This window comes from Oratosquilla oratoria, chromosome 44 (assembly GCF_046742065.1).
Source record: "Oratosquilla oratoria isolate Oo_2021 chromosome 44, ASM4674206v1, whole genome shotgun sequence".
NCBI lineage: Eukaryota > Metazoa > Arthropoda > Malacostraca > Stomatopoda > Squillidae > Oratosquilla > Oratosquilla oratoria.
In genome coordinates this window covers 18233872-18259865 of record NC_134820.1, presented here as the reverse complement: position 1 = coordinate 18259865, position 25994 = coordinate 18233872, and the positions used below count along the sequence as shown (strand labels likewise).

The 25994-nt window shown below is 42.3% G+C and overlaps 7 protein-coding genes across 7 annotated transcripts in view; 3 read left to right on the top strand and 4 right to left on the bottom strand.

Moving 5' to 3' along the window:
• Window positions 1-25994, bottom strand: part of LOC143022399 (sodium/hydrogen exchanger 9B2-like) — a 607113-nt gene that overhangs the window by 255012 nt on the left and 326107 nt on the right. The gene's annotated exons all lie outside the window — the stretch shown is intronic.
• On the bottom strand, window positions 6480-7188 carry LOC143022329 (cuticle protein 21-like). The gene is made up of 3 exons (XM_076180478.1): window positions 7062-7188; window positions 6852-6956; window positions 6480-6728 (listed from the first exon to the last, which is right to left on the bottom strand). The coding sequence occupies exons 1-3, from the start codon at window positions 7071-7073 to the stop codon at window positions 6480-6482; spliced, it is 366 nt and encodes a 121-aa protein (XP_076036593.1). The 5' UTR covers window positions 7074-7188.
• LOC143022328 (cuticle protein 8-like) lies at window positions 8906-9488 on the top strand. Its single transcript, XM_076180476.1, has 3 exons — window positions 8906-8917; window positions 9051-9155; window positions 9240-9488. The coding sequence occupies exons 1-3, from the start codon at window positions 8906-8908 to the stop codon at window positions 9486-9488; spliced, it is 366 nt and encodes a 121-aa protein (XP_076036591.1).
• Window positions 11285-11899, bottom strand: LOC143022327 (cuticle protein 21-like). Its single transcript, XM_076180475.1, has 3 exons — window positions 11888-11899; window positions 11640-11741; window positions 11285-11533 (listed from the first exon to the last, which is right to left on the bottom strand). Exons 1-3 carry the CDS (start codon window positions 11897-11899, stop codon window positions 11285-11287), a joined length of 363 nt encoding a protein of 120 aa, XP_076036590.1.
• LOC143022326 (cuticle protein 21-like) lies at window positions 12252-12857 on the top strand. The gene is made up of 3 exons (XM_076180474.1): window positions 12252-12263; window positions 12400-12501; window positions 12609-12857. The coding sequence occupies exons 1-3, from the start codon at window positions 12252-12254 to the stop codon at window positions 12855-12857; spliced, it is 363 nt and encodes a 120-aa protein (XP_076036589.1).
• Window positions 14999-16413, bottom strand: LOC143022401 (cuticle protein 21-like). Its single transcript, XM_076180570.1, has 3 exons — window positions 15578-16413; window positions 15368-15472; window positions 14999-15247 (listed from the first exon to the last, which is right to left on the bottom strand). Exons 1-3 carry the CDS (start codon window positions 15587-15589, stop codon window positions 14999-15001), a joined length of 366 nt encoding a protein of 121 aa, XP_076036685.1. The 5' UTR covers window positions 15590-16413.
• LOC143022325 (cuticle protein 8-like) lies at window positions 17875-18413 on the top strand. The gene is made up of 3 exons (XM_076180473.1): window positions 17875-17886; window positions 17995-18090; window positions 18165-18413. The coding sequence occupies exons 1-3, from the start codon at window positions 17875-17877 to the stop codon at window positions 18411-18413; spliced, it is 357 nt and encodes a 118-aa protein (XP_076036588.1).

The following is a 25994-nucleotide window of genomic DNA, read 5'->3' as shown; positions in this document are numbered from 1 at the left end:
ATTTATGGCTACAATCATTTGAAGATCCAAATTACTTCGTATAGAAGCCTTTAAATGTGATTTGTTGCATAGCCCAGCGCAGTACGACTTTAACTGGGAGGTGAAGGATGAGTACTCCGGTAACAACTTCGGTCACCAGGAATCTCGTAATGGCTACGACACCCAAGGAGCCCACTACGTCCTCCAGCTTGACGGTCGGCTCAGGAGGGTCGACTACATAGTTAATGGAGACTTAGGCTTCGTGACTCAGGTCAACTAAGAGGGAGAGGCTCGCTTCCCCGAAACCACCTACATGACGTGTTGTCCAGCATACTCCTAAGTCATTACCAATTATTCATTCTGATTCACGTATGGTTATTAGCTATATGCATATCAGTGAGTCTATTTATTGAACCAGAATTAAAAAGAAATATGAACAACCTTTTAGGTGATCTAAAACTGTCAACAGTTCCGGATCCACAAGACTTGAATAAAAGAAAAATAGATGTTCATTCCTCATGCAAACACAGCAACCTATGCAAACACGGTACAATTTATAGTGGAAATATTTTAAAAGACAGACAAGAAAGGATATGGAAATCCACAACGTTGGCCCTGGAATAATATATATATTATATATATATATATTATATATATATATATATATTATACATATATACATACATATATATATATATATATATATATTATATATACACATACACATATAAATATATACACATACATATACACATATATATACCGAGGCTTTTTTCCCCTCACTAGGGAGGTAGCCAAAAAGGAAAAGGCATAAAATCATTCCCACCTATTCCATCCCTGAAAACACTCCACACCCCTCCACCCTCCCTCCCATCTTAGCACCTCCTAGATGACGGGTCGTCCCTGCACCTTGTCCACTGCACATCCACAGCAAGGCCGCTTCATTAAATCGGCGACCCCCTCTCTCCGTCCCCCCATATAAAGGAGAGGACGGGGAGAAATCCCTTCGGGCTGCGTCAAAATTTTGCTCACACACACTACCTCACCCCCTATCCCCCCGTTCATTCCACCTCATGCATCACAACATCTTCCATATACAACCATTCTCCATTCACCCCTGTCTTCTGTCCTCTCCCGTCCATCCTCAACAGACATTCCCCACTTCCCCAAAGCCCCCTACACCCCATCCATCCATCTCATCCTAGGACGTCCCCTCATGTTCACTCCCTCCACATCTGTCTTCCATACCTCCTTTACTAGTCTTTCTTCACTCATTCTTTCCATGTGTCCAAACCATCCTAATACTCTTTCATCAACCCTATCTCCCAACTCCCTTTCCACCCTTGTACATATCATCATCTTACTTTTAGTCACCAACTTCCCCAATCCCTCCACCGATCCTGACACAAGCGCAATGTCGTACACAAACAAGATCTTGCTCACCTCACACTTTTCTCAATTTTCATTAACCATCTACAATCCATGTCCCTCTACCCTTGCATTTACCTGTATCACTACGCCATCCATGTACAAGTTGAACAGCCAGGGTGACATAACGCATCCTTGACGAAGTCCCACTTTTACCTCAAACCACTCACACTCTCCATTTCTAATCCTGACAGATGCTCTACTTCTCTCGTAAAAACTCTTGAGAGCTCCTAGAATCTTTCCTCCTATCCCGTATATCCGCAAAACCTCCCGCAGTGCCTTCCTGTCTACCCTGTCATAAGCCTTTTCCAGATCCATAAAGGCCCCAAAAACATCCTTTCTCTTTCCTATAGCTTTCTCACATATCTGTTTTATCACAAAAATCTGATTTACACAACCTCTATCTGTCCTAAATCCACACTGTTCCTCACCAATTACTCCCTCTGTTCCTCTCCTAATTCTCTCAATCAAGATCCTCCCATAAGCCTTCCCAACTACACTTAACAAGCTAATCCCTCTGAAACTACTACATTCGCACTTGCCCCCCTTTCCCTTGTAAAATGGAACTATACAAACATTCCTCCAGTCCTCCGGCACTCTACCTTCTCTCCAGCAAACATTAAATAACCTCACCAACCAGTCCACCATCACTGTACCTCCTTTTTTAAGACATTCTGCATGGCATCCATCCAGACCAGGTGCCTTACCTGCTTTCATCATCTTAACTGCTGCCTTCACTTCCATTCTCCTCACTCCTCACTCTCATTTTCTTAGCATTTCCCACTGCAGCTATCTTTCCCTCCCTATCCTCCTTCACATTGAGCAACTCCCTAAAATATTCTGCCAATCTTCCCCTTACTGCCTTCTCCATTATCATCTCTCCATCTGCACCTTTTACATTTTCTTCTCTACTTGATTCGCCTCCTCTTTCTCTTAATTTCTTTCCAAAACATCTTTTTATTACTTTCAAAATTTTCTGTCATACTCTTACCCCATTTTACATCTGCTCTCCTCTTTGCCTCCTTTACCTTTTTCTTTACTTCTCTTTTCTTTTCTTTGTACGTCTCATATGACTCCCTCGTCCTATTTTGTAACCAATCTGTGTAAGCTCGCTTCTTCTCTTCTACAACCTTCTTCATTTCCTCATCCCACCATTCACTACCCTTCCTTCTATTTCCTCCTGTCCTTCTTGTTCCACACACCATCTTTGCACACTTTGTGACTCCCTCCTTGAACCATCCCCATTCCTCCTCCACACCTACCTCTACTCTATCCTTCACTCCCTCCCACTCCTTCAGCTTCTTCTTGTACTCCTCCTTTTCCTCTTCATTTAAAGAGTTCACTCTAAGCACCTCCCTACCTTTTGTCCCTTTCCTCTTTCTCCATCTGTCCTCCACTCTCAACTTACCTTCCACCAGAAAATGATCTGATATTCCCCACCCTCTCCCCTTAGCACATGTACATCCTTAACTCTTCCTATCATAATCCTATTTACCACTACATAGTCCATTAAAGCTATATCTACCACCTTTCCCTCCACCACCCTCTCCCATGTGTACTTATGCTTGACTTTCTTCCAAAACACTGCAATTCCTATCAACTGTCTTTCTAGACACATTTCCACCATCAACTCTCCACTACGATTTTTTCCCGGAACTCCACATTTCCCAACCACTCCATCAATTGGATCCTTTCCTACCCTAGCATTAAGGTCTCCCAGTACTATTACATTTACACTTCTCCCTAAACCCTCTATGCATTCATTTAAATCTATCCAAAAGGCCTCCCTTTCTTCTACACTCTTCTCACTGCCAGGCCCATATGCACTTACAAAAACCCACATCTCCTTTCTAGTTTCATCTTCATCCACATTATCCTTGAGGAAACCTCCTTCCACTCCACTACCCGTTTACCCATCTCTTCACTTACTAGTATAGCCACCCCTTCCATCCCGCGCCCTTTCTTCACTCCTGATACCCTCCCAATTACACTCCCAAACTCACACTCGCCCCTCCCTTTCAACTTAGTTTCACTCAAAGCCAACACATCCATCTTTCTTCTCACAAATATACTACCTATCTCTTCCCTTTTACTCTCATCTGTACCACATCCACGCACATTAAAAGACCCAAACCTTAGGGTGCTGGTCCGAGAACTTCCAGACCCTCTTATGCCTTTGCTTTTACTTTTAGGAATGTGCCCTGTGGGGCTACAAGGAGAAGGATGCCTAGTCCCAATCCCCGTCCCTTTCTTCTCGCCTCTTACGATCCAAGTGGGAATACTTGGTGGCAGTATTCTTTTCCCCCACCACAGGGAATTCCCCCACCACAGGGAATTCCCCCACCACAGGGAATTCCCCCACCACAGAAAAAGAATACTCAGAGAAATGGTACAGGACAGCAACAAGGGGTTGGGGGACAGCATAACGGAGGGACAGTCGTAGTATAAAAGTGTCATCATTTCTCTATGAACAGAGTTTTCCTCTATCATAGACAAAATGATGTGTGGCTCTGGTCCGTAGGGGCGCCCCATATAGACCCTAAAGTATCGACTGCATGCTACTTTGCCACAATAACAAGCAGCCAATACCCCAGACGGGGATATATATATATATGTATATACATTATATTCAAATGTGCATACGAGTAGTGATGCATTCTCTTCACCGTACAAGATAGTTCACTCTTATTTCTTCTCTAAGAAAACTGCTATTAGGGTTCTAATAACCGTGATGATATATCAACTTTGTGCGAATGTACTGTAGTCATAGTAGCGATCATGTATACATAGATAAATTCCCTAGGTTGTACATAAGGATTGTATTTACAGTTGTGCTTCCCATATCTTAATACGTGGTTTAGGCCATGTAGAGGTAAGGGCTAAATGTATGTGGTGACAACAAGTACCCTCCTCTGTACTCATGAACTTGGTAACTACTTGATGTCTACATTCTGCCCATGGAATAAAATCTGAGACACCTCGAAATGCGGGGAACTGTCGCTATCGTTTATTGAGAGGAGAGACTACCATTTTTTATTGTTTGGGTAACCATTACACTAGTCACTTGCAATCCGAGTCTTCATTGATAAAAGACTTCTAAAATATCACAGACTCTACAGCTCCATCTACTACAATCTTGTTTGTGCGACTGTTTTCCTACTTCTACTGACATCTTCCATCTGTTGGCATCGTATCTTCCTTTTTTTATAGATTTGGCTCACGCTGTAGTATTTTTCTAATAGACTGCGTAGGGATTTTACTTCTTTATATCTTTTGCTTATTTCTTATAACTTTGTTCCCTTCTCTCCCGTTGATGGTCATGATTTTCTTTTAATGCGTTCGTACAACATGGTTTTTACAGGATGAGATGGATGGATGGGGCGTTGAGTACGAGATGAATGTCCGTCGAGCAAGGGAGATGCAGGAGATAGGGATGAGTGGAGAGTGGATGTGTATAGAACAGGGGTTCTTAACTCTCTTTCTCCAATTCCCCACTTTTTAGTGAGCCAACTCTCCATTTCCCACCACAGCATCGGTCTTTGACAAATTCGATTTTAACCCATGCAGTGTTTAGTTACTAAACACTGCATGGGTTAAAATCGAATTTGTATATTTACAAATTCACAATAAGTGACAACAAGAAGACACCAGAAACAAACAAAAAGAAACAAAAACACATCGATTAAAAAAAAAAAAAAAAACAGTGGTTCTTCTGTCCGACCGGTCATTCCCCACTTGGCAACTCCGCCATTTCCCACCAGTGGGGAATTCCCCACAGGTTAAGAACCACTGGTATAGATGATACTGTTATGCAAGGAAGAGAGTGGAGGGGGTATGGGCAGAGGCGGTGCTTACGTGCGATTGATATTTTGACGCAGCCTGAAGGTATTTCTTCCCCTTGTATGAGGGAATGGGGAAAGGCGGGAGCCGACTAAATGAAGCGGCCTTGCTGTGGAGGTACTTTGTCTTGCTGCACTGCTTATGACCCAGGGCAGTGATCGAGATCCAGGTATGACCCGTCATCCATGAGGAGCTAAGATGAGAGGGGGGAAAGGGTGGTGGATGGGAATGGAATGGAATGGAATGGAATGGAATGGATGGGAGTAGGTACTTGCCTTTGGCTTGGTTACCTCCCTTGTAAGGGGGAAAAAAGCTCTTGGTATATAGATATACAGTACAGTATGATCATACAGTTTTTGAAATGTTCATTGTCATGGTATGTATCTCTGAAAAATTATCCACAATTTCATTTTATTCATTATATTGATGCATAATTCTACCAATTTAATAACTATCTCGCTTCCATAACTTTCCTTACTTCTTCTGGGATTCTTGATGCATATTTCACCTGTCATGCTCTTTCCTACTTTGGAATTAAAGTCTACAATTGCCAGTGTATGTATTTTTTTCTGTCATCCCTTACATCATCATAGAGGTGGTAAGGAAGGTAACTGAACGATGGGAATAGTCTTGGTTAAAATTGATTAGCGTGGAGAAGGTTTCTTATAAAAAAAAATGTTGTATGATTCTTGTCCGTAGAAATGTTACTATAATCCACGAGATATTAACTGCACGAAACCTATGGATTTCATGCTCCTTACGGAGTTGTACCTGCATGGTGCTTTGCCTCTCCCCAGCAGATGTTCGCCAGTTTCTCCGTCTATCTTTCCAGGTTGTGGTCATCTGTGATTGTCCAGGCTGTTTCATGTTCAAGAATTGCACTTTCTTAAATAGTGTTCACTCACACTTGATGTCACAAGAACTTTTTCAATATGAAAAAAGTTTGCTGCTTGTCCAATTTTCAAATTTGTGTCTATGACCTATCATTTCCTCCATGTGTCTGTATAAGTATTGATTTATTCTTGTAAACAAGTTGAATCCAATTAACATTACCTAGCACTGCAATGGATATATTGGAAGGCCATATTGAAAAAATATTTTACAAACTAGCTTACCAAAAATAAAAAGCTATAGTTCTTTTTTATATTTATAATTCAATAAATTACAACACTGATGTACATGCATCATGAAAATACCACAATTTCCGAGTGGGTTCACTAAGCAGTGCTAACTTAGGCATATCCTGAACGAGGGGTCGTGTAGGTGGGTTCGGGGTAGCGGGCTTCTCCTTCGTAGTTGACCTGAGCCACGAAGCCAGAGTCTCCGTTGACGGTGTAGTCGACCCTCCTGAGGCGACCGTCGGGCTGGAGGACGAAGTACGAGCCCTGGGAGTCGTAACCGTCACGGGAATCCTGCTGACCGAAGTCGTTGCCGGAGTTCTCGTCCTTCACGTTCCAGTCAAAGTTGTACTGTGCTGGACCCTGCAAGTAGCGCAACACAAGTGTGGTGGTAAGACAAGATTATTCGGCTTAACATCAGAGGGGTGTATAATATCAACAACCTACACATCTGGTATCAGTGATGAAGAAGTATTATCTTCTTACCGTTGGAGCAGGTGCAGCGGGTTGACGATAGGTTGGGGCTGGAGGGTTGTAGGACGGAGGGGTGTCACAAGTGGCCACGACAGCCAGAGCGGCGAGGAGAACAACCTGGTTGAGGAAGAAGGGGCATTAGTTAAAAGAAAGAAAAACTGCCAGTCAGTGCCAATGAATCTTGCCACACTTGAAATCTGGTTTACAGTCGAGAAGACTCACCTTGAGAGCCATGTTGGAGATGGAGGAAGAACTGATGCAGACTGACGTTCATGTCGGCTTATATACACGTGACACCAGCCTTGCTGATGGCGTAACAGGTAGGCGGGTCGTCCACAGTTTCACGCACGACCTTGTTTAAACGGTCCTCGCAACCTCAAGAACTTCTTTAAAAATTAGGGTGAAAGAGTATGATGATAGAGCATTATGGCTATATTGGTTTCCAATGTTCTCTTACGTTCTTGGTGGGGCTCTACCTTTAGAATCCTAAATAAAGTAGCCCAAAAGGCAGTGGTAAAATACGACTCCACAGAATGACATTATGATGTATTTTTTTTAGAGAGTATAATGACTTTGAACTAGTGTAGGTAAAACTGGATCATGGATTTTTCAATGGAACTTCATCCCGAGAGCAGAAGTTCTCGACCTGTTTCCTCATGTAGCTCATACTTATGTACTGCTATTTTTTAATTTCGTATGTTCATTTTACGCTTGATAGAATCATCAGGCATCCACTGAATCCCTCTAGTTTTAGGCTCATGGTCCCATTTTTGAGACCTCGTACCTCTCTATGGGGTCCGTGGACTACATGTTGAGGATGAACGGTAGAAAAAAAAATGACCTACACATACGGATTTTTTTTTTTTTTTTTTTTTTTTTTTATTGGGTATGTGATGGATGCACATTCCCTTTCTGAAGTGAAAGGAAGCTGCACCTGCAATATGCTTAGTGTAACAGAGGTAGAATGGGGGTTGTTGAGGTAGTTCTGAGTGTGACTGAAAGCAGCAAGAGATACACTTCCGACGCTTCATGTCGGTTATCATATTGAAATGACAAGAAGTTCTTTTATTCTTCTTCTTACAGAGATCTGAACTAAAAAAAGGTTCTTTTCTAAATAGGAATACAAAGTCAATCCAGTAAATGTCGGGATGAAATAGGAGCGACATTGGATGAAACACAGAACAGAAATGTGACATATGAAAACGGAATTTTAATTTTTTTTTTTTTTTTTTTTTTTTTTTTTTTTTTGCACTGACTTTAGTTCAGTACGCCTATAGAGTAAATTGCAGGTGAAGGAAAAATGACAAGATCAACTAAAATGTAAATTAAGTAGAGGGATTTCAAATAGTAAAGGCATATTCTCTTGGTACAAAGAATTTCATCACGACTGATACTTGGAGATATAGTTTCCTTTGAGACGACAATAGAATCCTTTCATATGATGATGCATAGCAAATATGTAAAACAGATAATGAACCTGGATAACTCGGCTACCTAGAAATAAAATAAATATACAAGCATGCTACCTCACAAAAATGTAAGAACTAACAAGTGATTAAAGTCTCCCCCCTCAAGAGTTACAAGACTCGTACCTCCATTCATCTGACATCGAATAGAGAATGGTAATATATATAGACTTATTCACTCTATACTGGTACTGCAATGGACATTATGAAATGATTTAAATTACAACATTAATAAGCAAGGACATTCACAAGTAGTTCAGAATAATATTTCACGTACAGGAATGAAACTATAGTTATTTCATTGAGAACAAATATTGAAGTTTAGACATCTAATTACCCCACAGGACCCCTGACTGAGAACCCATGCTGTGGAGTATCCAGAACTTGAACACAAATATCTTCACAGTTTTTAATCATATGAATCAGAAAGAAAGAGGAATAGAGACTTTCTAACTTGAGGCGTCGAAGAATGTGTGAAGAGACACATTTCGAAACGACCAGATGGCCCGCCCACACGTTACGTCACGAGCTGCATTGGCGTGATATGTATAAAAGTCCTCACTGGGTTCGGTCTGCATCAGTTTATTCTCCAACTCCAATATGGCTCTCAAGGTGCGACTCATCTCCCACACTCGAGTACCACAACCTTTATCGACAGGAACCATCATTATACTGTCGTTCTTATTTAAGGGAGTTTGATGTGATGACTAATTCCTCTAACTAATGCCACTTCTTCCCCAACCAGGTTGTTCTCCTCGCCGCTCTGGCTGTCGTGGCCACTTGTGACACCCCTCCGTCCTACAACCCTCCAGCCCCAACCTATCGCCAAACTGCTGCACCTGCTCCTTCGGTAAGAAAATGATACTTCTCCATCACTGATACCAAATGGGTAGGTTATTTTGACAGTATATCACTCTTGTTGTGCTATTTGCAGGGTCCAGCACAGTACAACTTTGACTGGAACGTGAAGGACGAGTCCTCCGGCAACGACTTCGGTCACCAGGATTCCCGTGACGGTTACGACTCCCAAGGCTCGTACTTTGTCCTCCAGCCCGACGGTCGCCTCAGGAGGGTCGACTACACCGTCAACGGAGACTCTGGTTTCGTGGCTCAGGTTAGCTATGAAGGAGAAGCCCGCTACCCCGAACCCACCTACACGACCCCTCGTTCAGGATACGCCTAAGTCATTACTGATTATTCAATCCGTTATGTATGAATATTTGGTATGTGCACAACAGTGCGGTAATTTATTGAGCCAAAAATAAAAAGAAAGAAGAACAACAACCTTTGTTTTACTTAGGTTCTGAAGATAAATAGTTGTTCATTTTTTGTACAATTTACTGATAAATCAGTGTGCATAAGACCTTGTGAATAGACAAGAGAAACATGAAAAATCGAGCTAAATTCCAGTGACCGATGGTTTTGTTTGCGGCTTGGTCTCATCGAATGACTCCGCCACAGAAAGTGGTCCGTAAGGAAAGCTCCACAGTATAGAGATATTCGCTCACCGGCCAGTTTCACGTCAAAAATAGAGGTGGATAATTACCCAACACCCAATCTAACCAAATCTTAACCTGCTGATCAAAAAACGCTGTTTAACAGTCCGCTGATCAACTGCATACTGTTTAACTGTCCGCTAAGCGATTGTCCGTCAGACAACTGTTCTGTAACTAACTGTCCGTTAAGCAACTGTTCGCTAGGCATCTGTCCGCTAGGCAAGTCTCCGCTAGGCAAGTCTCCGCTAGGCAAGTGTCCGCTAGGCAAGTGTCCGCTAGGCAACTGTCCGCTAAGCAACTGTCCGCTAAGCAACTATACGCTAGGCATCTATCCGCTACGCAAAGGCCCACTTGTAAACTGTCCGTTTGGGACAGCACCGCCACCCGTGTCGGGGATCCACGTCTCCCGGAAGCAGGTATCCATCTCTGACATCCATGTGAAAGCACACTGTTGTAAAAAAAAAAAAAGGAAAACAAGACGCCAGCGAGTGACATAAGAACATAAGAATAAAGGAGACTGCAAGAGTCCATAAGGCCTACACTAGGCAGCTCCGTAAGTAACTAGATGGGACATCTGCAAGTGCTCTTACTCAAGACTTTTCAGTTGTTTTTTTTAATTCATCTGTATTTTAAAATTGGCGTTCCACGTAGTGTAGACTTTTTTGTATGCAAGGATTCACAATTTTAAATCCTTTCCAATTGGGTGCCAGTTTCCCTTTGATGCTGGCCGCCGCCAGATCTAATCCATGGCGGGGATATCCTACACTGTGATGAACGGGCTATAGCCTTTTTTTTTTTTTTTTTTTTTTTAACCCAGATGTAAATTTTTCTCTTATCCTCTGTACATCGAGGAATGTTCTTTATCCCTATGGCACCCTTCTCGATGAATCAGACATGGAATAGAATAGATTCTTCTTCCACTGGATTTTGTACTCCAATAATTTGTTACTTTCTCAAAATCGTTCTTTATCACTTTTAAATGATCAGATTTTGGTCCCAGAAAGCCCTACATGGGAGCAAGTTTTAACGAGTCCTTAAACTAATGATCAATAGCATTATTGTTTGGGGAAAGAGACACGCCATTATTCAAAATTGGAAAATACATTCTAGAGCTTTACCCCTGTATTGCACCTAAGACGAAAAGATGAACCATATAGCAAAATGAATGGAGCGTAAGGATGGAATATAAATTGAAATAATCATGTAGATAGGTTTTCAGAGATATATAATGATGAAATACAATTATCACTGTTTAAGTATTTCAACTTTCCTAGTTTGAAATGGTTACCTTCTTTGAACAAACATATTTTTGACTTATTTTGTGAATTCATGTTGTTGGAGGGGATGTTCATTAAAAAATAGGTTGTCGTTACATTTTCTTTAATTACTGCATCAATAAATTATGTCAGTGATAAGCATACATTTAACCTGCATAATGGTCTTTAATTGGATATGGCAATTATTGCGGACCTTTAGTGCGGACTTATGCGTATGCTGGACGAGGGGTCGTGTAGGTGGGTTCGGGGTAGCGAGCCTCTCCCTCGTAGTTGACCTGAGCCACGAAGCCAGAGTCTCCGTTGACGGTGTAGTCGACCCTCCTGAGGCGACCGTCGGGCTGGAGGACGTAGTAGGCTCCTTGGGTGTCGTAGCCATTACGAGATTCCTGGTGACCGAAGTCGTTACCGGAGTATTCGTCCTTCACATCCCAGTTGAAATCGTACTGAGCTGGGCCCTGAAACAAATCACATTTAAAGGCTCTTATGCAGTCCAATTAGATCTTCAAATTATTGTAATCATAAATCATCCACATGGAATCCGGGTAGAAGAGATCTGCTCACCGAAGGAGCAGGTGCAGCTTGTCCATAGACGGGAGTTGGAGGGTTGTAGGAAGGAATGCTGTCGCAAGTGGCCACGACGGCCAGAGTGGCGAGAAGGGCAACCTGATTGAGAAGGGGTCACTGTTAGCCTAAGAAATGATCATAATGGTAAGCACCCTTTGAAAATAACTTCACAAATAGCGACAATTATTGGTCATCATGGTTTTGGCATTAAATCCTGAACTTGCACACGAATGCTTTATCCGCACCTTAAGAACCATGTTAATGATGGAGGAGGAACTGATGCAGACCGATGCTCGTGCCGACTTATATACGCGTGACATCAACCTAGTTGATGACGTAAATGGTGGGTGTGTCTCATAGCTTTCCGAACGGTGTTCGCTCGGCCCTCAGGGTTTTAAAAAGCAAGGTCATGTAAGACATGAACGATATCAGTGTAGTGGACAGAACCATTTTAGGCTTCCATGTACTTTCCAGGAGTTCGAAATCCATGTCAAGAGTGACTAGTTTGATTGAGAAGAATACCCACCCACGACCTACGTCACCAACTAGGTGTCACGCGTATACAAGTCGGCACGAGTATCGGTCTGTAACTGCCTGTCCATCATTAACATGGCTCTCAAGGTGCGTCTAGAGTATTCGTTCAGGATTTAATGTCAAAACCATGATCAAATAATCGTCGCTGTCTGTGTTGTTATAATCAAATTTTGCTTATCATTATAATCATTTCTTGGGCTAACACTGATCCCTTCTCAATCAGATTGCCCTTCTCGCCACTCTAGCCGTCGTGGCCACTTGCGAGAACATTCCTTCCTACAACCCTCCTACTCCCGTCTACGGACAAGCAGCACCTGCTCCTTCGGTGAGCAGATCTCTTCTTCAAGAATACCATGTGGGTGATTTATGATTATAATCATTTGAAGATCTAAATTGCTTCGTATAGGAACCTTTAAATGTGATTTGTTTCAGGGCCCAGCGCAGTACGACTTCAACTGGGAGGTGAAGGACGAGTACTCCGGTAACGACTTCGGTCACCAGGAATCTCGTAATGGCTACGACACCCAAGGAGCCTACTACGTCCTCCAACCCGACGGTCGCCTCAGGAGGGTCGACTACACCGTCAACGGAGACTCTGGCTTCGTGGCTCAGGTCAACTACGAGGGAGAGGCTCGCTACCCCGAACCCACCTATACGACGCCTAGTCCAGCATACTCCTAAGTTATTACCAATTATTCAATCCGACTCATGTGTGATTATTAGCTATATGCATAACAGCGAGTTTATTTATTGAACCAGAAATAAAAATATCCACAACCTTTGTTGTAGATTATCGAAAAACTGTCAACAATTCCGATTCCACAAGACAGGAATAAAAGAAAAATAGATGTTCATTCTTTATGCAAACGCGACAACCTATGCAAACACGGTACAATTTATAGTTTAAATAGTTTAAAAGACAGACAAGAAAGGATATGCATACTTTTAGTGATGCATTCTCTTTAGCGTACAAGATAGTTCACTCGTATTTCCTCTCTAAGAAACTGCAATTAGGGTTCTAATAACCATGATGATATATCGAATTTGTACGAATGTACAGTAGTCATTGTAGCGAACGTGTATACATAGATATATCCCCTATCTTGTCTATAAGGTTTATATTTATCATTGTGCTTCCCGTATCTTAATACGTGGCTCAGCCGATGCAGTGGTAAAGTTTACCTATACATGAGAGAAATTCACTAGTAACAGCGACATCAATCCGATAATCTTTATGACAGTCGCATGCAGGATTCGAACCCACTGCTTTCGGCCACCCGTAAGATCACCTTCACAGAGCCTTAGCCCACTACACCAGAGTGGTGTAGTGGGCTAAGACTCTGAAGGTGATCTTACCGGTGGCCGAAAGCAGTGGGTTCGAATCAGTGCATGCGACGGTCATAAAAATTATCAGGTTACCTATACATGGTGACAACCATCATCTTCCTCTAACCTCATGAACTTGGTAACTACCTGATGGCTGCAGTCTGCGCACGAGACAAAATCTGAGACACCTCGAGAAACGGGAAACTGTCGCCTTTGTTTATTGAAAGGCGAGACTTTTCTTTTCTTTGGGTAACCATGACACTGGTCACGTGCAATTCGGAGTCACTTCTAAAATATCCCAGATTTTACAGCTCCATCTACTACAATCTTGTTTGTGTGACTGTTTTTCTACTTCTATTGACATCTTCCATCTGTTGGCATCGTATCTTTTTTTTTTATAGATTTGGCTCCCACTGCAGTATTTTTTCTAATAGACTGCGAAGGGATTAGACTTCTTTATATCTCTTGCTTATTTTTTCTAATTTTGTTTCCTTCTCTCCCGTTGATGTTCATGAACGGTTTTCTTTTTATGCATTTGTACAACATGTTTTTTACAGGATGAGATGGATGGATGGGGTGAAGGGGGCGTTGAGCATGAGGTGAATGTCTGTCGAGCAAAGGAGAATCAGGAGATAGGGATGAGTGGAGAATGGATGTGTATAGATGATACTGTTATGCAAGGAAGGGAGGGGAAGGAGATAGGCGGTGCTTATGTGTGAACGATATTTTGACGCAGCCCGAAGGGATTTCTCCCCTTCGCATGAGGGGATGGGGGAAAGGCCGGCGCCGATTAAGTGAAGCGGCCTTGCTGTGGATTTACTGTGTGTTCCTGCATTGCTTCTGAACCAGAGCAGTGGATGGGATACAGGAATGACCTGTCATCCATGAGGAGCTAATATGAGAGGGGGGAAAGGGTGGTGGAAAAGAAAGAAAAAAAAAACTGCATGATTCTGGTCCATAAAATGCTACTATAACCCCTGAGATATTAACTGCACATAGCCTATGGACTTATGTCCTTACTTTTCCTCTCCCCAGCAGATGTTCGTCAGTTCCTCCATCTAACTTTGCAGGTTGTGGTCGTCTGTGATTTTCCAAGGTGTCTCATGTTCAATAATTGCACTTTCTTGAATAGTGCTGACTCACACTTGATGTCACAAGATTTTTCAATATGAAAAAAGTGTGCCGTTTGTCTCATTTTGAAATTGGTGTTCATTACGGGTGAAAATTTCAGATTTCATCTGACCTATCATTTCCTCCATTTGTCTGTATAAGCATTCTGATTCATTCTTGTAAACAAGTCGAGCTTAATTAACATTGCCTAGCACTGTAATGAATATATTGGAAGGTCACATTGAAAAAATATATATAAACGAGCTTATCAAAAATAGAAATAATCAGTTCTTTTTTATATTTGTGATTCAATAAATTACAACACTGATTTACATGTATGACGAACATGTTACTATTTCTGAATGGGTTCACTAAGCAGTGCCGACTTAGGCGTATCCTGAACGAGGGGTCGTGTAGGTGGGTTCGGGGTAGCGGGCTTCTCCTTCGTAGTTGACCTGAGCCACGAAGCCAGAGTCTCCGTTGACGGTGTAGTCGACCCTCCTGAGGCGACCGTCGGGCTGGAGGACGAAGTACGAGCCCTGGGCGTCGTAACCGTCACGGGAATCCTGCTGACCGAAGTCGTTGCCGGAGTTCTCGTCCTTCACGTTCCAGTCAAAGTTGTACTGTGCTGGACCCTGCAAGTAGCGCAACACAAGTGTGGTGGTAAGACAAGATTATTCGGCTTAACATCGGAGGGGTGTATAATATCAACAACCTACACATCTGGTATCAGTGATGAAGTTTTATCTTCTTACCGTTGGAGCAGGTGCAGCGGGTTGACGATAGGTTGGGGCTGGAGGGTTGTAGGACGGAGGGGTGTCACAGGTGGCCACGACAGCCAGAGCGGCGAGGAGAACAAACTGGTTGAGGAAGAAGGAACATTAGTTAAAAGAAAGAAAAACTGCCAGTCAGTGCCAATGAATCTTGTCACACTTGAACTCTGGTTTACAGTCGAGAAGACTCACCTTGAGAGCCATGCTGGAGATGGAGGAAGAACTGATGCAGACTGACGTTCATGTCGGTTTATATACACGTGACACCAGCCTTGCTGGTGACGTAACAGGTAGGCGGGTCCTCCACAGTTTCTCGCATGACCTTGTTTTAATGCTCCTCGCAACCTCAAGAACCTCTTTGAAAATTGGGGTGAAAGAGTAAGATGATAGAGCATTATGGCCATATTGATTTCAAATGTTCTCTTACGTTCATTGTGGGGCTCTACCATTAGAATCCTAAATAGTAGCCCATAAGGCAGTGGTAAAATGCGACTCCACAGAATGATATGATGTATTTATTTAGGATATACTGGCTTTGAACTTGTGTAAGTGAAACTGCATCATGGATTTACCAATGGAACTTCAACCCGAGAGCAGAGGTTCTTGACCCGTTTTCACATGTAACTCATACTTATGTGTTGCTATTTTTTAACCTCTTATAGATCCATTTTACACCAGATAGAATCATCAGGTATCCACTGAATTCCACTAGTTTTAGGTTCATGGTCCCACTTACGAGACCTCATACCTCTCTAGGTGGTTCGTTGACTATTATTTTGAGAATGAACGTCGTAGAGAAATGAATGACCTACACACACGGAGACTTTTTGCATTGGATATTTGATGGATGCACCTTCCCTTTCTGAAGTGAAAGGAAACTGCACTTGCAAGACGTTCAGTGCGGCAGAGGTAGAATTGGGTTGTTGAGGTCGTTCCAAGTATGACTGTGAAAGCAGCAAGAGATATCACTTCCGACGCTTGATGTCTGTTATGCTGAAAAGACAAGGAGTTCTTTCATTCTTCTTCTGACAGAGATCTGAAAAAAAGTTCTTTTTAATAGGAATACAAAGTCAATACAGTAAATGTCGGGATGAAAAAGGACTGAAATCGAATGAAACAAAACAAGATTTTTTTTTGCACTGACTTTAGTTCAGTACGCCTATAGAGTAAATTGCAGGTGAAGGACAAATGACAAGATCAACTAAAATGTAAATTAAATAGAGGGATTTCAAATAGTAAACCCACATTCTCTTGGCACAAAAATTTTCATCACGACTGATGTTTGGAGACATCCATTTCTTTGAAATTATAGAATCCATTGATATAAAGATGCATAACAAATGTGAAACAGATAATGAACCTGGATAACTGATAACTAGAAATAAAACAAATATACAAGCATTCGACCTCACAAAAATGCAAGAACTGATAAGTGATAATCTTTTAGTTCCATATCAGTTGTCTTCTGGAATAATTGATATATTCTTAGTTTTCTCAACGGGGGAATCAGAAGTGGAATAAGGAAATGTTAACTACAAAACAGAAAAAGCACCTGATTAATTGATGTTCTTGATGGTAATCAGTTTATGTAAAATATATCACTAAAGGTTAATTGGTATGAAATTGTCATTTACCTACTGCTGACAACCTAATGGTGAAGATATTATAAACTTGTTAGTAAAAGAGTTCTTTGATCACTGACCCCGAGTTTTAAACTTTATGATACATTCAAAAGTGCCACATGGGAATCGTTACAACTTAACTATCATTATAGTAGTTTTTTACAAATATCCTTGGTTAAATTTTCATTACTCCCTGTCGAGAGTTTCAGTTTTCATATATGGACTCTTTGATATCGTACTGAGAAAGATACCAATGCAAAAGAAAATCAGATGACTACCAGAAACTACAGAACAGGGGTTACCAAACCATTTCTGCATTGAAGTCTCCCACCACTGAGAGTTACAAGACTCGTACCTCCATTCATCCGACACCAAATAGAGAATGGTAATATATAAAGACTATTTCACTATAAACTGGTACTGTAATGTTTGTTATGAAAAGGTTAAAATTACAACTTTAATAAGCAAAGACATTAACATAACAAGCAGTTTACAAAAATATTTTACGTACAGGAATGAAATTATAGTTATTTCACCGAGAACAAATATTGAAATTTAGCCATCTAAGTACCCCACAGGGGGAACTTCACGAGGACCTCTGGTGGTTCAAGAACCCCCGACTGAGAACCCATGCTGTAAAGTGTCCAAAACTTCAATACAAACATCTTCGCAGTTCTTAACTATATTCCTCTTTCTTTCCGATTCATAAAAACTTTCCAAGCCGAGTCTTCGAAGAACGTGTGAGAAGAGACATTTCGAAACGACCAGAAGGCCCGCCCACACGTTACGTCACAAGCTGCATTGGCGTGATATGTATATAAGTCCTCACTAGGTTCGGTCTGCATCAGTTCCTCCTCCAACACCAACATGGTCCTCAAGGTGCGACTCACCTCCTGCCACACTTGAATACCCCAACCTTTATCGACACTGTCGTTCTGATCTAAAGGGGTTTGCTGTGATGACTAATGACACTTCTTCCCCAACCAGGTTGTTCTCCTCGCCGCTCTGGCTGTCGTGGCCACTTGCGACACCCCTCCGTCCTACAACCCTCCAGCCCCAACCTATCGTCAACCCGCTGCACCTGCTCCTTCTCCATCAATGATACCAAACGGGCAGGTTATTGATAGTATAACACACTTGTGTTGCGTTACTTCCAGGGTCCAGCACAGTACAACTTTGACTGGAACGTGAAGGACGAGTACTCCGGTAACGACTTCGGTCAGCAGGATTCCCGTGACGGTTACGACTCCCAGGGCTCGTACTTCGTCCTCCAGCCCGACGGTCGCCTCAGGAGGGTCGAGTACACCGTCAACGGAGACTCTGGCTTCGTGGCTCAGGTCGATTATGAAGGAGAAGCCCGCTATCCCGAACCCACCTACACGACCCCTCGTTCAGGATACGCCTAAGTCAATGTGCACAGCAGTGCGGTAATTTATTGATCCAAAAATAAAAATAAAAAGATCAACAACCTTTGTTTTACTTAGGCAATCATCGAAAAACTATCAACTAGAGTTTTCCCGAGTATAAATCCAGGAGATAAATAGTTGTCCATTCTTTGTACAATTTACTGATAAATCAGTGTACATAAGACCTTGTGCATAGATAAGAGAATACAAAATCAAGCAAGTTCCAGTGACCGATTCTCTTGTTAGCGGCTTGGTCTCGTTGCATGACTCTACCACAAAGTAGTCTGTATGGAATGTTTCACAGTATAAAGGCTATTCACTCACCGGGCAGTTTCTCCAAAAATAGTGGATAATTGCCCAATACGTAACCAAACCAAACCTAACCTGCTAATCATAAAACGTTGATTAACTGTCTGCTAAGCAACTGCCCGCTGTCATATAGACAATGTCCACGTTATTTTTTTCTTTCTCGTGTTGGTCGTTAGTTGTCTACCAGCACGTAGCTTAACTCCCCTTTATCTGTCAGCTGTGTATACAAGTGTCACACCCAGAAAGTCAACGTGTCAGATCGCAGCGGGTGTTTTTGGTGTCCTGCCCTCAGGACATAGTAAGCCGTGAGGGCAGCGTATGTGTGTAAATTACCAAGTTGTACTTTTGGTTATGTTTCTTATTATTTTACCTCTCTCTTTGGTGTAATATGTCCAGCTTTATCTTATTACAATTAGTAACACAGTTACCATATGTCAGTACGCTGCGACTTACTCCAATTTTTTTTAATTTATCCAAGTTTAGACATAGGGTAACTGCTTCCATCATCGGCAGGCTGGACATTGCTCATTTGCGCACTCAAGTTGCCAGTTAATTATCTTGTCTTTTATTTTCTTTGTGCTAGTATCTATTTTTGGATACGTATATAATATTCTTGTGTGTGTAATCTAAGGTTAGTAGTGTAAGTAGTTAGTAGGCTACTATGCTTTTATCCAGAGTGGTATAGGAAAAACTTCCTTTTGTTATACCTTTCGGCTCCTTTAACCTGTCGGGTCAATTGCGAGTATTTTAGATTAGCTCAAACCTCTTTCGGCGCGCTTTCTTCCTCATTTCGTTCGAGTCGGTTACTGGCCATCCGTCTCCTTTTTTGCGGAGACTTTATCTCACAAGGTATGCAGTAACAGCCTAGGGTTTTAAACCAAGTAATGGTTTTCTATAGGAATTACGTCCTATGTCTAGTGTGGGGTTTTTGGTAGAATTTTAGGTTCACCTTTTGGGATTTTGAATCAGGAGTGCCAATCGGGCTTTTATAATTTTTTTCTCCTGAGTGACCTTATTTATGTTTTCCTCAACCTTTGTTTATCCACTTTACGCGAAATACGTCCTTTGTTGGTGTGGGGTTTTTGGTAGAATTTTAGGTTCACCTTTTGGGATTTTGAATTAGGAGTGCCAATCGAGCTTTTTCCAAATTGTTCTCGTGAGTGACATTTCTTTCTGCTCCTCTACCTTGTTTATCCACATTACGCGAAATACATCTTGTGTCCTTTTTTTAATAGGATTTTAAGTTCAACTTTTGCGATTTTAAATTGGTGTGTCATACAGGCTTTTACCAATTTGTTCTCGTGAATGACCTTGTTTATCTGTTTTCCTCCACCTTTGTATATCCACATTACGCGTAAACTAAATGCTAGTGTTTCATGGTTGTTCTGTCTCGTGTGATCTTTTTCTCGTTTTCTGATTAACTTCCATTAAAATAAAATACATTGTTCTGTTACCCAAGTGCTTTCGTTGTTATTTTGTTGTGTAAACAAGATTTTAAAACTAAACACTCCTTTTCGTTCCTGGAGAAATTAGAGTAAATAAATTAGATATTTCAAACTCCCAAAAAAGTAACACCGTTAAGGACCTGTCCATTAACCAACTGTCCGGTAGCTAACTGTCCGGTAGCTAACTGTCCGGTAGCTAACTGTCCGGTAGCTAACTGTCCGGTAGCTAACTGTCCTGTAGCTAACTGTCCGGTAGCTAACTGTCCTGTAGCTAACTGTCCTGTAGCTAACTGTCCGGTAGCTAACTGTCCTGTAGCTAACTGTCCGGTAGCTAACTGTCCGGTAGCTAACTGTCCTGTAGCTAACTGTCCGGTAGCTAACTGTCCTGTAGCTAACTGTCCTGTAGCTAACTGTCCGGTAGCTAACTGTCCTGTAGCTAACTGTCCGGTAGCTAACTGTCCGGTAGCTAACTGTCCTGTAACTAACTGTCCTGTAACTAACTGCCCTGTAACTAACTGTCCTGTAACTAACTACCCGAAAGGCAACTGTCTGTTTACCAGCTGTCCGCTAGGCAAGTCTCCGCTAGGCAAGTGTCCGCTAGGCAAGTGTCCGCTAGGCAACTGTCCGCTAAGCAACTGTCCGCTAAGCAACTGTCCGCTAAGAAACTGTCCGCTACGCAAATGTCCACTTGGGAACTGTCCGTTTGGGAACTGTTCATACCCTGCACGAAAGACAGCGCCGCCACCTGTGTCGGGGTCCACGTCTTCCGGAAGCAGGCGTTCATCTCTGATATCCATGTGAAAGCACACCATTGTAAAAAAGGAAAACAAGACGCCAGCGAGTGACATCACTAAATGGGTCGTCTGCAAATGTTCTTACTCAAGACTTTTGGTTTCTTTTTTGTTTGTTTCATACTTTGCACGGACTATGTTGAATGTTAATTTTTATTTACACGCAGGGTTATAGATAAACATTTGAGAATGTTATGAAGGAAAACATGAGTATAAACTTATGGTTTAAATGTACACGCACCATACATAGTGAATATTAAAGACGTATTTTGGAGTACATGTTTCAAGTATTTTTTCTTTAGGTATATCATGAATAATACACCAGTGTTACACGTGTCCCTGTTGGGTCATCATCACCTAAAGGTTCCCCATTGCCCCGTATGCTTTCAGGCAGTGTATTACCGGATGAAAGTAAACTTTGTTCGAAAAGATCCATATCTAGGGCATGAAATAGCTTCCAAAGTGAGAATCTTCGCAAAAGAATACAAGCTGGAGATTCTGATGGAAGAACTGGTAAGCATCGGCTGGGATATCGTTGGACTGAGTGAGTAGCCACAGGACAGTTACACAATGTTCTACCATAAAGAGAGAGAAAAGGAAGGTAATGACACTGTAGTGATTCAGATAAGGAAAGCTGGAATTAGTTTAGTTTGCGTAAAAGATAGGACAAAGATAATTTAGGTTCATGCACAAATTTCAACAAGGATTCAAAAAACGAATTTTATTACTTTTATATTCATAAAAGCTAGATAATGGCAAAATAGATAGGGAAGAAGATGGTAGGTGAATCGTACGTTGGGAAGTTTGAAATGGGTTGGAAGTTAATTTTGCAGAGTAGCACAGCATGGATATTATGAATCTTTTCTTCTAAAAGCGTACAAGTCGTTTGTTGATTTAAAGAAATCCAAACAGAACAAGAGACCGCTTGAACTTCAGGTTTCATGAACCAAGACCAAGGTCTAGGAATTTAGGGGCTTACTGGATAACACATTTCAGTCTGTCCATGCATGTGGCAGGGACATTGAGGTCTATGAAAGCTTTACAGACTGGTATTGTAGTGCATAATAGTGGTGAATCATGTCAGAAATACCTCGAAGGATTAGCATTGCCCATGGTGTTATGGACTCTCCAACCAGAGTATGTGGCGTTGTCGTTATCTATGCAGGAGGTTGAAGATTCGAATCTTCAATTGATTTGTGCTCCCCGTCTTGCTGTGCCGCTGAGACATGGACATTGAATGCTGGCTTGAAGAGGCGTTTCTATGCATTTGGTACTAAGTGCCTTCGGAGAATCTTGGGATGTCACTGAAATGACTTCATATCAAACCAGAAACTGTACTGTGAGACTCAAGTTTAGGCCAGTTACCAGCATAATTTGTTAACGTCATCTCCGGCTATATGGGCACGCGGCGCATTTTCCTGATGTTGATCCTACACACAGGGTGGTTTCCACAAGAGACAGCCCTCATGGAGAAGACGAATGGGATGTCCACAGAATTCATAGTTGGGGCAAGTTGATGGAACTTGTGGAGAGTTGTTTGGAATGGGAAGGGTATCTGCATGGAAGCTTGCTCGGAGAGACCGTTGGAACTGGCGTCGGCGCGTGAGTGAAGCAACGCGCCTGGTTCATGACCCCAAATGATAACGATGAAATGGTTTGATGGTTTGATATTGTTTAACGTCACAAACTCCTCCCATCGGAAGGCTAGGACGGTGCCCCATGACAGAGGACTTTATAGCGTGGAATTTAATGAACCATGCCCTTGGTCCAACTTCGCCGGTGGCAGGGGTCGAACCGCCATCCCCTCGACCTTCGCCGCAAGTAACGACGCCCTAACCCGCTCAGCCAGCGAACTTCCTATGATGAAATGGAAGAAATTCATATCAACAGACGAGGGCAATAGTGTTATCAATGATACGTTAATAAATATTAACAGTGACCATGGAATGGTTAAATACTGTAGACAGATAAATTCAACATTATGACTGGAAGAAAAACTAGTTCTCAAAAGGGAATTTAAGCACGAAGAGGATGGGGGATGAAATAATTATTTTTAGATAGAAGTTAAAAACAGATTCCATGCGCTAGTGAACAAGGGCGGCACAATTAAGGTTATGGATTGAAGGCAACTGAACATCATTAGGAAGTCTGTGGAGATAGTCGACTCCTCTCTCCCCACACACACAAGGTGACAAACAGTTAAATGAATAACAGTAGAATATTACAGATTGAGACTAGGAGTGGTGAATACGAGATTAGAAAAGGAAGATGAAAATGCATCCTGCAAAAGGAACTATTCGGAAAGGTAAAAGTATTACAGTGGCTAAGCATAAACTGGCTTTGGGGAGGCAACAAATTTCTTTCAAGGAAAGCATGGGAGACATTATCAAACAGACCTAGACTTGTATAAGAAAACAAGTTTACTAAGAGACTTGCTCTTTATGTACACTGAAAAATTAGTAATACATGTACATCAATATGTCCCAAGCCTTTGTACAATACATACAGACATTAACTTTTTTTGTCACCTGATAACATTTGTGGTTTAAAGAGCTGTTGGCAAAGGTTAAGTGGGGTTCTTGTTATCAAATATATTCAATTTGTGTATAACACACACACACACACATACACACAAAATTATATATAATATTGTACTATATTATATACATTATATAATATATACATGCATATAAAATGTGCATACGTACACATCAACGGCAGTGAGAATTCACGAGCCTAGGTTCGAATCCGGGGACAACAGTCGGAATTATTTGATCGACATCACCGTCACTGGTGATTCTATTCAGGTATGACAACGACGATAAGTCCATCAAGGAAACGTACCAGTCTTAACCACTAGCTAAGTAGCCCTGGTTCACTGTAAAATAATAAGTACGGACGGCAGTTAGCAGTCGACTTAGTTCCTCGGGAAGTAGATTAACTTCCAGGTTGGTGAATTTTATAGGGTCAGTAGCTCAGTCGGTAAGGCGACGGCAGTGAGAATTCACGAGCCCAGGTTCGAATATGGAGACGACAGTCGGAATTATTTGATCGACATCACCGTCACTGGTGATTCTATTCAGATACGTACACATGTATACAAACGTATATACTGTGTGTATATATAATATATATATATATATATATATATATATATATATATATAGTGTGTGTGTGTGTGTGTGTGTGTGTGTGTGTGTGTGTGTGTGTGTGTGTGTGTGTGTGTGTGTGTGTGTGTGTGTGTGTGTGTGTGTGTGTGTGTGTGTGTGTGTGTGTGTGTGTGTGTGTGTGTGTGTGTGTGTGTGTGTGTGTGTGTGTGTGTGTGTGTGTGTGTGTGTGTGTGTGTGTGTGTGTGTGTGTGTGGTGTGTGTGTGTGTGTGTGTGTGTGTGTGTGTGTGTGTGTGTGTGTGTGTGTGTGTGTGTGTGTGTGTACTGGGTTTTCAACCAGCTCATCTGTTCCCATGTAGGACAAAATCATACTTTCATTTCACGACCAAACGCGAAGACCTGGTTTTTCGCGCGCACCGACCTTGCCCCCTCTCTCTTGTGCTCAAAATATTTTGCGAGTGCTCTAACCACAGAGCATTTGATCACGTCTACAATTGGGCGTGGTTTCCGATTGAACTAAAGTGTCTGCTGGAAGATGATTCCGTCATCATTCTTATAGTTTCTGATGTACTGTAATTTCCAAAATCTTCAGTATTTTTCTAGTATGAAGAGGTGACTGAAATGGTTCATTATCAAAAGAGAAAAACCCTTTTCATACACAGGAATTTTTTGAATAAAATTAAACAAAAAATAACAAAATTTCGTGACCTCTCACATTGTTTTTATTTTTCATTTTATTTATTTTTTTATTTTTTCTACGAGCAAAGAAGAGGATTTCTGCATAATCATGATAAACTCAACTTTGTGACTCAGTTTTAGCCCCGCGGGAACCGTCTTGAGCTCATGAACTTGTGGTCCCAAGTTCGAATCTCGAGACCCGCCGGGGAGTTACCGCGTTGGTTCCCGACAGCCCTAGGCAAGGCGGGGAGGCGACCCAACGTTGGCCTAAAATAATCCAGCGGTTTACCGCAGCTGACGGGGCTTTGTCCTACTAGGGGTTTTTCACTTCCCTTGGGAGTAGGCGAGTTCCAGAAGACAGGTGTCTCAACGTGAGGCTACTCAATGGAATGCATTGGGCAAATTGTTGCCTCAAAGTTCTCTGAGCAAAGTCCTGAGGCCCCGTCACGGCCAGCAACAGCGGTCCTCAGGCGCTCCCAATGATCTCGTCAGGAAGAAACGTTGGATTAATTAGCATTTGCGTTGTGTGTAGGATAGATTGTTTATTAGAGACTTGTAAGACGAGGAGGAGGAGAAGGCAGAAGAGAAGAGAAGGATAACATGGAGGAGGAGAATAAGGAAGAAGCAGGAGGAGGATAAGGAGGATGAAGAGGCGGAGGATGAAGAGGAGGAGGATGAAGAGGAGGAGGAGAGGGAGTAGGAGAAAGGAGGATGAAGAGGAGAAAGAAAAGGAGGAAGAAGAGGATGGGGAGGAAGAGGAAAAGGAAGGGGAGGAGGAAGAAGAAGAGAGAAGAGGAAGAGAATGAGAAAGCAGAGGAGGAAGAGAATGAGGAAGCAGAGGAGGAAGATGAGGATGATGAGGAGAAAGAAGAGGAAGGAAAAGGTGGAAAAGAAAGAAAAGTAGAGGAAAAGGAAGAAGAGGATGAAGAAGAGGATGAATTAGAGGATGAAGAAGAGGAAGAAGAGGAGGGAGAGTAGGAGGGTAAGGAGGAGGGTAAGGAGGAGGGTAAGGAGGAAGGTGAGGAGGAGGGGAGGAGGAAGAGGAGGAGGGAGAGGAAGAGGGAGAGGAGGGAGAGGAAGAGGAAGAGGGAGAGGAAGAGGGAGAGGAGGGAGAGGAGGGAGAGGAAGAGGGAGAGGAGGAAGGAAAGGGAGAGGAGGAAGGAAAGGGAGAGGAGGAAGGAAAGGGAGAGGAGGAAGGAAAGGGAGAGGAGGAAGGAAAGGGAGAGGAAGGAAAGGGAGAGGAGGAGGGG

Excerpts from the sequence above, each read along its gene's own strand:
- LOC143022326 (XM_076180474.1), top strand. Across the intron at positions 12,502-12,608 it reads AAGCAGCACCTGCTCCTTCG|GGCCCAGCGCAGTACGACTT; the intron begins GTGAGCAGATCT and ends GATTTGTTTCAG.
- LOC143022328 (XM_076180476.1), top strand. Across the intron at positions 9,156-9,239 it reads CTGCTGCACCTGCTCCTTCG|GGTCCAGCACAGTACAACTT; the intron begins GTAAGAAAATGA and ends TGCTATTTGCAG.
- LOC143022329 (XM_076180478.1), bottom strand. Across the intron at positions 6,729-6,851 it reads CCGCTGCACCTGCTCCAACG|GGTCCAGCACAGTACAACTT; the intron begins GTAAGAAGATAA and ends CGCTACTTGCAG.
- LOC143022401 (XM_076180570.1), bottom strand. Across the intron at positions 15,248-15,367 it reads CCGCTGCACCTGCTCCAACG|GGTCCAGCACAGTACAACTT; the intron begins GTAAGAAGATAA and ends CGCTACTTGCAG.
- LOC143022325 (XM_076180473.1), top strand. Across the intron at positions 18,091-18,164 it reads ATCGTCAACCCGCTGCACCT|GGTCCAGCACAGTACAACTT; the intron begins GCTCCTTCTCCA and ends CGTTACTTCCAG.
- LOC143022327 (XM_076180475.1), bottom strand. Across the intron at positions 11,534-11,639 it reads AAGCTGCACCTGCTCCTTCG|GGCCCAGCTCAGTACGATTT; the intron begins GTGAGCAGATCT and ends GATTTGTTTCAG.